Source organism: Protopterus annectens, chromosome 13.part0, assembly GCF_019279795.1.
Source record: "Protopterus annectens isolate FY-2018-M chromosome 13.part0, PAN1.0, whole genome shotgun sequence".
In the NCBI taxonomy this organism is placed as follows: Eukaryota; Metazoa; Chordata; order Ceratodontiformes; family Protopteridae; genus Protopterus; species Protopterus annectens.
Window position 1 is genome coordinate 50,078,324 of NC_056747.1, and position 13,357 is coordinate 50,091,680.

Here is a 13,357-nt window from a genome sequence, read left to right on the forward strand (position 1 = left end):
GTTAGAATAAGTCTGCAAGTAAGGTATACTTTTCTTTGTAGTTAAGTGAACATTTGCTTAGCATCACTTAGAAACACTGTGGCTTCTTTAGGTCATATTATGACTACATAGCTTGCTTACAAAGAAAACAGGTAGTCTTAAAACAATAACTTTAATAGTTTTAGAGGGAACAGCTAAATATAATGCACACACAAGTGCTGGGGAACAACATTTTGAGAAATGTGCCTATTTTTGTAAATGCTCAGAGGTTTGAGGCAGCAATAAGAGTTTGACAAGACAAAGTGCATCTGTCTGGCTACACCTCTGAGTTGCAGTTAATCCAGACAACATGGTTCAAAATATGGTAACAGGACTGAGGGGTGTGGACAGCTAGCAGCTGTCAACAATACTGTTCAACAAAGACAAATAAACCAAATCAATCAGTGGCTGTTTCTCTGGATCACTATGAAATATAATTTTACAATGCTAGTGCTGAAACAAAATGTTGAAGAGTTGTATCATTATTTTAAGAAATACCGACTCAACAGAATAGTGAGTTCACTGTCTCCATGTGATATTTCTCCACCCTGCAAATATATTCACCTTTCCTTCTGAAGAACAGTAACCCCTCCCCCTCACAGTCACTTCTGTACAAGAAGTAAATGACAGTTGGACAATGCATGAAGCAATATGGCCAGCCACAGCTGGCCCAAGCAACTCAACTTCTCTTCAGAGCTGTGAGTTACATCACAGAAAAGAAGTATAAAAAATAAACAGAACAGGGCTCCAGTCAGTGGACACAAAGTACAAGTAGCTGATCTAATGGCACAGAAGCTGCGGTTAGCTTATGAAAAAAGACCCCCCCCCCCATTTCAGCTAAAAAGATACAGTAATCTCTGTCAAAAAAGCCAAACTCTGACAACAGCACCTCTGACTTACGTTCAAGTTATCCTACTATTAATGTGGCCTCCATATCTTTCAACTGCCCAGATTTTCTCAGACTGTTCAGATTTCTACCTCATATTTTGGTCTGTTCCTCATAAAAGTTGTGATTTTCTGGCAACTCACTGGGATGATGTGAGGGTTGAAGTCACAAAATAGTGACATACATTTGAGTTTAAAACTTCAAATCCTTCAGAAAATGCATGTTAACATAAACTTGGTTATTCTGTCCCTATTTTTGGGACTTTGTCCCATCATTTTGTCAAGCTTTGTCCAGATTTCTGGCACAGAGAGGTTGAGAGGTATGGCCTCCACTCATACATCTCGACCTCTTACAGCCAGAAATCTGGACAAAGGCCCAAAAAATAGGGACAATTTATAAATATTGCTCTCACAAACGTAGAAAGTTGATAGAATAACAGATTTTGCATTAGCATGAATTTTCAGAAGGGCAAGAAGTCTGAAAGCCAAATGTCTGTCATTTTTTTTTAACTTCAGTCTTTAATGATTTGCTTCTAATTTTCCAGAAAACCTCAATTTTATGAAAAATGGACCAAAAATATGAGGCAAAAATCAGGACATTCTGGGAAAATCTGTACAATTGAGAGAGGTATGCTCTGACTATGTATTCTAGTAGAAGTACAGACCCAACCACATAACACACAACTTTATGAATTTAGAAATTAGGAAACAAAGTTGGACCGATCATACTATATCCCTCCAGTTAATTTATGGTGGCAAATCTAATAACAAAATGCATACAAAACTGTCAGAAAAGCTACTGCTCTGGCCCATTTCACAGAGCTAAAAGACAACTTACACAGGAATTATATTTCTGTAACTGATTACATTCCTTCTCTAAGGAATGGTCCTAGATTCGAGTGTAAGGTTTTCAAAAGGTTTAAATGCAACTCACACTCAGTGATACTACTATTTCAGCTAATAATAAGCATTTGTTAATCATGTAGGTCTACTGGCATAAGGTCCCTTTTCAGGGGCGTCCCAGGAGCAACGTCTGTTTAAGTAACTTGCTTAAGGTCACACTGCTGGCAACTGAGGCTGAGGGGATCAAAATGTGTACCCTCAGAAGCTACAGCTCACAGCCTTGATCCAATGTACCAACTGCCAGACCACGATGCTTTGACAAAGGCAGATTTGCAAGTATATCTCTACAGATGTTTCCTTGCTTTGACAGGGTCTGGAGATGAGGATTTTATGCATCTTCTTTGAGACTTTTCTGCAGTTCTGCTTTACTGCCAGTGTAGGCCCATCACTGTCACTGACTGTGCCATTAAATGCATTCAGAATAAAGGGGTAGGTTACTTGCAGAAAAAAAATTTTAGCTTAATCAGTCCTTCACCAATACGTATTATCTATGTTTAGCTACCGCCCCCGAACAAACAGTCAAATCTTACAAAATAGTGCAACTGTGAGTTGGGAATTTCCACTGACAAACTGCAGAGTAAGTAGCAGGAAATTAAATATACTCAACATTTATTAGAAACTTGTTAGAAAAATGTAAATAAATATATAGAAGTTTTGTCTAAAACATTGGGTATTGTATGTTCAAAAATAATTCAGTACGAGTCTGGAGGTGTTAGCATTACCCTTTATAGCAAAACATCCTGTTGCGTTAATAATTTAATGATTAGAAACTGGTCAGAATATGCACTTTAGAGGTAGTGAGCAGAAATAAAGCAATGGCACTATTTCTGAATGGGGAATATGATAAGATAGGTAACTGAAATGGCATGGCAAAGTCAGGGAAAGTTCTTTCAGTTTTCAATGGAATGTAAATGAAGAATGTTATGTTTGCTGCCAAGTCATAACAGCTCCCACATCACTGTGTGATTCATGCTAGTAGAACACTAGAAATACTTAAATTCATGACTGAAGTCAACCTATGAAACTTCTTAACGGAAATGCAGTTACACATTTGAACAGATTGTGAAACATATCTGCATTAACAGAAGTTGCTAAAACACCCTCACTGGTTAGAGATTTCAGCCTACTGAGCTACTTTAGTTTCAAAAGGCCTTTTAAGGATGAGAAATGCCTTTGAAATACAAGCAAGTATATTATACATTCTAGCTTAGAGAACGAGTGGAACAAACAAGGACGGCATTATAAATTACAACAAAATACATATAATCAGGACATCACATTAACATGCTAGTTGTCTCGGTCTCTGAAAAGAGAAGAAAGCAGCCTATGTTTGCATTCTTTCTACAAAGAATTCATAAAAACTAGAAATATCAGTTAAAACTGCACAAAACGAGTTCATCCACTAGAAAACACCACAGCTAGCTAGATTTTAAGTGCCCATTTGTGATATCTGGCTTGCCATGGCTGTAGCTGTTCTCCTCGGTTACTGCACGACAGTCGACTTCTCCTGTGTGAATGACTCCATTGGTACCATTTTTTCTCTGCTTCTCCTTCCCTTTCTCTTCCTCACTGCTGTCATCACTTTCTTCAACATCACTCCGTTCATCCTTGTCAAGCTACAGTTACAAAGGACAAGTTATTGTCAGTTTTTAATCAGCTCACAAAGTCAAAGGTCAGATCGGCCTTGTTAAGTCTTGTGTTTTAATACACAACTTCATGTAACCAGTAGCCCTTAGTACTGGCACCAACTAAAAAGTACAGATAATTAAATACTTCTAATGCTGCAGTTGAGAAAGTGCTGTGATTAAGCTTATATCCATGGTTCTTGCTTATTATCCTATAGTACAAAAAACAAAAGCTCACTAAAATGAAGCAAATACCTGCTATGTGAGGCAGATGTGGAAAGTACTCTAAAGCCATCTACCAGATCCTGCAGATATAGTTTATGAAGATGCTGCCAGTTTCAGATGATACTACAATAATAATCAAACAAATCAAGTCAAAAACGTACATTCAGCAGAAGTGAACATCCACTTGTACCCTAAGTTAAAGGTAATATAACTGAACAAAACAATCACTTATTACACAGGAGTCCTATGTTTACTGCAAGACTTCACACTACATAGCACCTAGTCACAGAAAGAAAATACCTCAGAGGAAAGAACGCCTCAAATGAAGTCATGGAAAACACACTACCAAAAACAAGCTTCTCCTTCCCATCACTAAAAAAAAAAAGATATTTATGCTATCCATTTTATTTTCTGTATCTAGTTCAAAGCCATGTGGAAGTAGAGCTCATCCTATCATAGGCTACACTGCACATAAACCTAAACCAATTTTGAGCACAAACCTATTCAACCTATCTGCTCAGTTCTGGGATGCGGGAGGAAACCAGAATACAAGTCAATTTCATTAATATGGCAGCCTAACCAGGCATATCCAACAATTGGAACGTCCACAGAGGTTTCTCACTAAAGGAATACAGGGCGTAAGTAATATGTCCTATGCAGACCGCCTCAAGGCCCTATTCCTATTTTCTGTCTTCTACAGGCTTTTGAGAGGAGATCTATGCTTGGCATACAGGGCATTGTCAGACCCCATTCTGATGGACCTCCTGCATATCCACAAAACAAACCGCACCACAATTACCCATTCTAAAGACTTAAATCTTGCCTGTGATATAAACAGGACCTGCTGGAGAGATAGGTATGTATCCCAGAGACTATCGCTTCTATGGAATAAGCTCCCCCTCCATCCATATGAAGCAGAGTTCCTCCCTAACCCAACTCAAGTGCAACTTGGACAACTGGATGGGAAACTGGAAATTCATCCCTGGTTTGGGACCTATGTCTCTAATGGACACAGGTAACCTGTAAATGGTTCATCTTCCAAACCCGTGCTTACACTTATCAATGGTAGCAGAACTTGTCAGAGATTTGGGATGCATGGCTAGGCTTTAAAAGGCCAACTAAAAACAGTAAAAGGCACCCAGGAAGGACAACCAACACTCATCATTTGATGAAGTCTTTTTAAGACAAAAACATGTTGGGAGATAGAGCGTTTATGTGTTGTTTATTTGTACTCTAAGGACTTGTGTTTTGGATTAATAAATCGTGCTTTTAGCGACCGGCGTGTTGGTTGTTCTTCCTGGGTGCCTTTTCTACTGTTTTTTAGTTGGTCTTTTATTACCGGCACCTTTTTCTTTTTGTTTTCTGTGGTTAGGCTTAAAAAGGCCCTTGTGGTCATTAGCCTACTAAACAGCTATGACCCTATAAACTGAAGAACTTTTAAGAAAGTGAAGACGGCACCGAGGCATCAACACTAATCATATACTCATGTACCACCTTAATATGTACTCATATTATCAGCATATCTGTGAGCCTTCTGCAGTTAGTAGCTATTGGAATGTCCTTATCTGATATTCCCAGCTTGACAAACTTCTAAATTCTACGTGCCCTCTCTCACTTGGAGGGCGCGGCAGTACACCTATGCCATGACATCATACATTTGGGAAGCAGACAGCATCAAGCTCTTGCATCACTTAATTCATCCTTCAGCCACAAAGCAATCAATACCATCAAGACAGGAAAAAAGAAAACTGCAAACAAACACATTTTTAAAAGCTATATTACTTGCCCAGCTTGTAGGGTAATCCATCTAAAGATGCAGGATGGAAAGGCCATCCAGACACAAAACAATAAGTATAGGCAATAAATACCCACTGAAGAGGGTGTACTTATAGATCATTAAATAAGGTGAACAAAATATTGTTATATTTGACTTTGAAAGTCTTATGCAGTGGGTAATTGATGAGAAGAATCCTAGGTGGCAAATGCAATCAATCCTTTTAGGTGCCTGGAGCTAGAGGAAAGACAAGTTCTAAAGGACCAAGATGCCAGAAGAGGCTCTCTGAATGGAATTGCAAAAAAACAATAATGGTGGACGATGGCGTGAGCAAACAACCAAATGAACATGTCATAAATATCTGCAACACTGGAAGCAAACACACCCTTGATTAACTGGCTATTGTGCAAAGTCAGCTGCTTAATCTTCTAGAACTCATTTACCTTCTTCAGGTAAAACCTGAACTAGAACTGCAAGTCCAAGGAACACATGACTATCTCACCAGGACTCCTCCTATATAAGGGAAACAAGGAGATAAATGGATTGGTTTAGGGGTAATTCTAAAACCAGCTCTGGCAGCTAATTCAGATTCATCCCTAGTAGTACCCAATCCTTGTGAAATGCTTTCCTTCAGATATGGTTTGCAGCTCAAAGTTTCTGTAAGCAGAGTATATGACCAAATAGACAGATTCAGTCAATGAACTACAGTTTATTTGAAGAGAAGACAGGCAAGCTCATAACAGAACAGTTTACTTTTCTGCAAGGACCTGAGTGCCTGTAAATATACCACCTTTGATGTACCAAAGCAAACTGGAAATGAGGCTTGAAACTCCTTATCTGAATTTTACACAAAGGTGAAGGTACATTAGCTCTTAAATTTCACACTGCCATGCTGAAGAAAGCGGATTAGGGGAAGGACCACCATTCCTCACATGGTGAAGAGGTCATTCTCTAGGGTGACCATCACCTCTAAAACCCTAACCATTCAAGATTGTATGATCTCAGTTCCAGCAGACAGCTACTGCTGCAATTCATTCAGGTGATACCCATGTTTTAAAGTATACAGTCAGATCTGAACTGCTTCTCTTCAAAGGGAGGAAAGCCATATGTCATGTTTGTTCATTATACTGTATCACACCTGACAGCTACAGGACAGGCTTTGGTCTCAACATTTCTTACATATGGATAACCAGAAATGGAGACCATCTACTTCTACAAGAGGACGTATTCCGTTTTATAGAGACACCCAAAGAAGATCCTAAATCAGGAATTCTATCAATGAGTACTTCAATGGGGCCACAAGGACCAGTCATCCAGGTAGGGAAAACCAAAATCTTCAAGTTGATACCATGTATACCAACTTTTCACAAACCTTTGAACACTGTTAGTAATTGCAGGTGTGGGGGTAGCCACATTCTTTGATTTCCTGTCATTGCCTATTTAAGTGGTACAGTTTGAAATATTTTCTGCTTAAAAACCTCAGCTTTGGCCAGCTAAGATCTAGCTGTATTCAACTGGACATATAAGAGAATTTAAGTACCTTTATCTGCACTTTTTTCAAATAATTGTTGTGTCTTTCGGCATTTCCTGGTTAGGGATCACCACAGCGGAACTCCGGTCCGCTAATGATTGGCAGTAAATTTTTATGTGCTGGTTTGCCGGGCCTAACGCACAACCTTCAACAAAGGAACACCAATTCATGCATGTCGCCACACAGAAGACGCTCTAACTGAGAATTGAACGGGCAACATCTAACTGTGAGGCGACAATGCTACCGCAGCACCACCACAGTATTTAAATTGATTTAATTGTGTTGCATGAATATTAACTGAACTGGAAGTTTTGACTTTGTTCTTCAGTTAGTTTTTCCACCCACCCTCCCTGTTTCTGTTTTGGTGTTAATCTTAGTGGCTTTGAAATTTCTGTTTGGATACTCCTTCTGGGCCCATCTCATTTGCTCACTCAACCGAGTGCAGTGAGATCATATTCTGATTTCAGGCACTCCTACTGTGTACAAAGAGAGCATCTGGGAAAGAGAACAAAAAAAAATTAAGCTTGTTTCCTGCCTTTCCTGTTAAGTGGTCTAGACTGTTTGTAGATTTCTGAGCCCCCAAGCCCTTCTGTGTTGAAGCAAGGATGTCAGGAGGCATATGCACTGTACACATTACAGTACAAATAATGTGAATGGGGGTAGCAACATGGCAAGCCCTAGGACCCAGGAGGAACCACCTTAGCTGTATCAAGGAAAGAAAAAACGGTTGTGTAGTAGATGAAAACATCACAACTTGAGACTGCACTGCAATTTACAACTCATCAGGTATTTTGTATGGAAGGTGTTAATTGTCCAATTAAAAGGTGTAAATGGTTCCCTGGAAGGTGGCAAAGCCACAAAACATGAAAGCTACTTCCTGGTTTTCTTTTGGGGTTTTCTCTTAATCCTTGATGCAGTCTTGATACTGTAATTTGTGTAAACTTTGTAGAAGTGAAGGGGGAGTCCCTGCTAAAGTTCAGAAGAGTACAGGCATGAAAGCTGGCAAGTATGTTTTCTAAACCAGCATTTAAAAAAAAAAATCTGAATTGTATTCTCTGCTGTTGTAAATTGGTGAATTCACTATCACTGCTCAGATTTGTCATTATTATTTTGGATAACTAATGGTCCATTTCTTGTCCATCTCTGCTATTCATACTTTTAAAAACTACCTGATTTTACCTCACATTTTTGTCCTAACCCATCCTAATTTTTTTTTTAATTTTCCTGTAAATAATTAGGGATTACAGTAAGCCAGTATTGTCTTACATTATAATCTCATACTTATTGTTCAGAAAATGTTCATGTTAAACTCGTCATCTTAACAACTTTTTTAAAGTGAAGTACAATAATATTTTAAAATAATGTTTTCCCCCATTGTTTTTGACTTTGCCCAGAATTCTTTAACAAAGATGTTGAGAGATATGCAGCTTCTGTTGGCTGAAGCCTGTGTTTTTGTATCTGTGCCACATTCAGACTGTGTGCTGGGTTTAAATGGCTTAGAAGTGCTTCTTTCTTCACCAAATCATTATTTTAAGATTCTGGACCAGCTGCAGGATTGACTAACTTGCTCAGTGGCTGCCGTACAATTTTTGCCTTCTCATACACTTTGGAGCTTGAGATTGTGACGTTTGTCATTAGTGTTTGGAGCATGTGATGTAAGATAGGATGAGAAGGTATATTATGGAAAGTTAAGAGTATATGGGATAGGAATTTCACAGTATAACTAGATGAAGGTTTTATAAACATCAAATGAAAAAAATAACTTAAGTGGCCATTGAAATGACAGATGTAAGAGTGGGGCACTATGTGCTGCACAACTGTTCAGCCCTGATTTGAATTGTGCTAACATGAACAGGGTGATGCAGAAGGGGTGGGCTGTGAGAGGGAAGTTGATTGCTGACTGAAGAATAATTCCTAAATGCAGAAGGTATGTACAGTTGTTATATATTAAAATTTTAACTTTTTTCTGTAATATGTGTACACAGATTTTTGCTACCTGCTTCTGCTATAATTAGATTTTGTGATGTCTTTATCTTTGTGTCTTCTCATATGTCAAGATGTTGTTCAGAACTTCCATTTACTACAAATACATGTTCTAACTTTCTCTGTCTCTCTCTCACTCTCTTTTTTTCTGACTGCTGTCATACAAGCTGTTTTGAATATATTCCCTTTTGATTCTGCAGAGGAATAAATGCAGTCTTGCAGTTTGAGTATAGACAGCAATCTGTTGGAAGGGCAGTTAGCTTAATAACACTGTGCTAAAGTTTGCCAGCCTCTATTAGCAAGGGACTTAGCTTGGAAATCATTTCTGGGTGACAATTGCTGGTAGTGGTTTTATGTGCATAAACATCATTTAACATATTTCCTGATTCCTGACACTGTACTGCCAATGCAGATGTTATAATTGACCCTGTAAAATAGCAAGCCTCTGTTGTGCTTTTTGATGTTTGATTTTTTTTTGTCTGCCCATGTTGTCTCTTTGACCATACAGTTAGAATGATAACATGTCTACTTTGGGTATCCGTTAGCATTTTAATATGTTAAGATCTTTTGCATAAACAAAACCTTTGTGTATGTTCAGATGTGAAGATATTTATTTTGTTTTGCAATACTCTTCATGGATAACTTTGTGGAGTGGTGTGGGAAGTTATCACTAAATTTGTCTCCTAATATATTGGCTATATCCTTGAAATCAGAATGTGTAATATTATACATGAGTCTGATATATTGTTGGATATTATTCCTTATTTTCTTGACACAAGTGAAGAAAGATTTTCAATTTCCTTTGGTATGTAGAGCAACTTTAAGCTCAGACTCTGCTTTTCATTTTCTAGTTGTGCTCTAAAGTTCCCTTACGGTACGTTTCACTGTGGTCTCAAGGTAAGGGAGGCAGATTTTTGTTTTTACAATTTGCCATTATGTTCCTTATTTTGTTGTATAGATTATTAATAAGGTAGTTCCACCAAAGAGGTTTCTTCCTGAATTTATAATTGTATTTAGGGTGGATGGGTGCTAAATTATCTACACAGCTGTTGGAATTTTGCTACAAATTGGAAGCGAATGTGGTAGCCCTCTTAGTTGTGACCATTTTGAGGAATTATTGGGAATTTTTGTCTAAGTCTTGTACAAACTGAAGTAGATTTGCCCTGGAAAAGTCTCTAAAGGTGGTTTGGTGATGGGGTGGTACCACTACAACTGACAGAGAAGGTGACTTATGGTTAGATTTAACTAGGGATGAAAAGATGCAAAGCGGGGTACAGGTGGGAGCTAGTTCTGTAATGGCCAAGTCAAGGGTATATGAGATTTTCAGGAGTAGTTTTTACAGTTTGTGCTAATATTAAAAAGTCTAGGGAATGCCAAGCATATCCATTTTTTAAATGTGTAGGTGTGCCACTCATTGTTTAGATGATTGTACTCCCTAGCAAGAAGATGTTTGATCTGGTTTACTATCATAATGTCGACATGCACATGTGTGAAACGCAGTAATGTTGACACTAATAAGCGAAAATTTAGTTGACTGGTAGCCAAATTGTCAAATCCGTACAGTAATGTACAAATTCAACATTAGATGGCCAGTTTTGACATCCGATGGTATGCTCCAATGCACAAAAAACATCCCATGATTTAAACATCAGTTTGAGAAAGGGATCGTTGACATTCTGTGTGGTACAGTCATTTGTTTGACCTTATGAGGTTCATGCAATTGTCTGACGATAATGTGGTGATTACATATATAATAGTAAACCATTTAATATTTAAACACTCAGTGGTGTTAAGGTACATTTCTTGATCACTGGGAGGTATTGGTGGGGATCTGTGGCTAGCAACAGAGTAGCAGCTGATTTTTTTAATGGTGATTTAGATCTCCAGGAGTTCCAAATTAAGGTCATGGATAATTCCATGTGAGGTGATGGTGTTTCTGACAAATACAGATAATGCCCTCCAGCTTACATGTGGGGGACAGTGTCAAAATTTATTAAAAGGCACTCAGGAGTAGCCATCTGGATACAGTGGGGAAATACTTTCTGTGCTTTCCCATCTGGGTCAAATGCATGTTTGAACTAAAATGCCTGCTATTGTTTTGGTGTTTCATGTAAAAGATGCTTCCTGGCAGACATTTGCTGAGGGTGGGCAGCATTGTGATGGGGGTATGACTTGGACATGTACGTAAGGGAGGTAGCAACATCATGATGATGAGGGTGTGGCTTAGTGGGGGCAGCAATTTGGAGTTGTGAGTACAAATTTGAAAATCCTGGCTACACCCCTGTGTTGGAGGGAAGCCATCTAGCTTAGTTTTGTTTCTTATAACTAGCCAGTTTTCTAGTTTCAGCACTCAAATCTGTTTCTTTGAACTCAGCACTTGTTCAGAACTCATTGTAAGCACTACATAAGCTGCAAATTACTACAGCACTCAACTTTCCTCACTTGTCTAGTGGAAAGCAGTTTTTAGTACTTAATAAATAAGCACTTATCCAGGTATGTCTAAGGGTCAGCTCCCAGTGATTTCTCCTGTCTACCTGATGAATCTGGGCATCTTGGGGCAATGCAGCAATTGCCTCGTACACAGACAACCCTCTCCTCCTACCACCCAACACTACAACCTGTGAGAGATGCACTTATATAGCCAAACTGGAAGCAAAGCTCTCTTCACCCAAGACTGGACTAGACAGCCAAGAGGAGAAGGTAAACACTTGCACCACACCACACTCATCACATAGTCCCTCAAAATCTACACCACCAAAACACACACATAGAAACACAAAACACACACCTGCATTCGCTGAGGTGCTCAATAAAAACCTGCCCATGCATCAGGGACATCCAAAGCATAAACGCAAGCAAACTCCACCCCCCAACAAAACCCAAATGACACATAGCCCACAAACTCAGTGTGCCACTCAACCACAGCCCATAAGGCATAACAATGTACCCAACACTCAAGTCATAGGTGACTCTATAGTCAGGCACACTGATGTTCCACTCACTAGACTAAACAAGGAGAAAGTTACTGTCAGCTACCTGTCAGGTGCCAGGATCCGCCACATAACGCATGCACTCAGGTCACTCCACAATAAGCACAAATATGACACTGTCATTGTCCATGTTGGTGTGAATGACCTGAGACGTACCTCCCTGGACTACATGAAAAGAGACACGGAGGAGCTCTCCGATCTTGTATCCCAGGCAGGTATGACCCTAACCCTGAGTAGCATCCTGCCATCACCCAGAATGATACCACAGTACAATGATTGACATTAACAATTGGCTAAGCTTCTGATGTCATTCTAAGGGGATCCAGTATTTGTCTGCCTGGGACGACATGATTGACAGACCATGATGCTTTGCCAGAGATGGCCTGCACCTGTTGCCCTTAGGTTTCCGGATACTGGCTAAGGCTCTTGCCACCCCTATAGTGCCTTTTTTAGGCAAGGTGCAAATGACAAAGTCATCACCGTAACAGGTACAAGCAAGCAAAATCTGAGGGTAATGCTACTCAATGCTAGAAGTCTAAACCTCAAAATGCACTCACTCGAGGCACTCCTTAAAATGGAGAACATTGACATCTGTGCAGTGACAGAGACCTGGTTCAAAGCTCCAGAGAGCACCCCTGCATTACAAGGCTACAATTCATACCACACCTTTCGGCCACCTAACCCAGAACGAAGCACTAAAGGCGGAGGCGTGTCCATATTCATTAAGGATATCCACACCTCCAGGCTAGTTGCACAGCATAATGCATCCAAGATTATCCAAGTGCAACTAACTCTGGGCAAGACTGCAATCCAAATTGTAGCTTGTCACAGACCCCCCACCATGCCCCAGGATTCACACTCCTCATTTCCTGATACACTGGAAAGTATTAGGTACAACCCAACACCCTAATAATGGGCGATTTCAACTACCCCACCATTAACTGGGAAAACTACTCGTGTACCAACTCTTTTGCTCAACGTTTTCTAGAATTCATCAATTACAACGCCTTGGATCAACTTATTCACACCCCCACCAGGGCCAGCAATATCCTAGACCTGGTCATTACCAACATGGGAAACCGGTGTTCCACACCAGAGGTCAATTCCTCGTTGGTCAGATCCGACCACAAGCTAATCAGCCTAAACATCCACATCCCACCCCCACCCCCAATTAGGGAAACCATCGTAAAAAACTTCTCCAAAGCCAACTTCACACTTCTTAAGACAGAAGTGGCAAACTTCATGACACCCATGCAGACGGACAATAGAGGTATGACTGCCGCATCCTACACAAATGCACTTTATAAGCACTTACACGAGTGCATGGATCATGCTATCCCTAATAGAACCAAGATGTTATCCTCCAAAAAAAGGAAGCCAACCTGGTGGTCCTCTGCCATAAACAAACTCTACAACAGAAGAA

The 13,357-nt window shown here is 39.7% G+C and overlaps 1 protein-coding gene across 2 annotated transcripts in view; it reads right to left on the bottom strand.

The window, feature by feature from the left end:
- Positions 1-1,462: 1,462 nt before the first annotated feature.
- The window catches only part of LOC122817576 (ceramide synthase 2-like), a 1,851,243-nt gene continuing 1,839,348 nt past the window's right edge, over positions 1,463-13,357 (bottom strand). For both annotated transcript variants that reach the window (XM_044090613.1, XM_044090612.1), the window contains one exon: positions 1,463-3,422. In XM_044090613.1, coding sequence (XP_043946548.1) covers positions 3,225-3,422 — 198 coding nt within the window. In that variant the 3' untranslated portion in view covers positions 1,463-3,224. The remainder of the gene's footprint in view (positions 3,423-13,357) is intronic.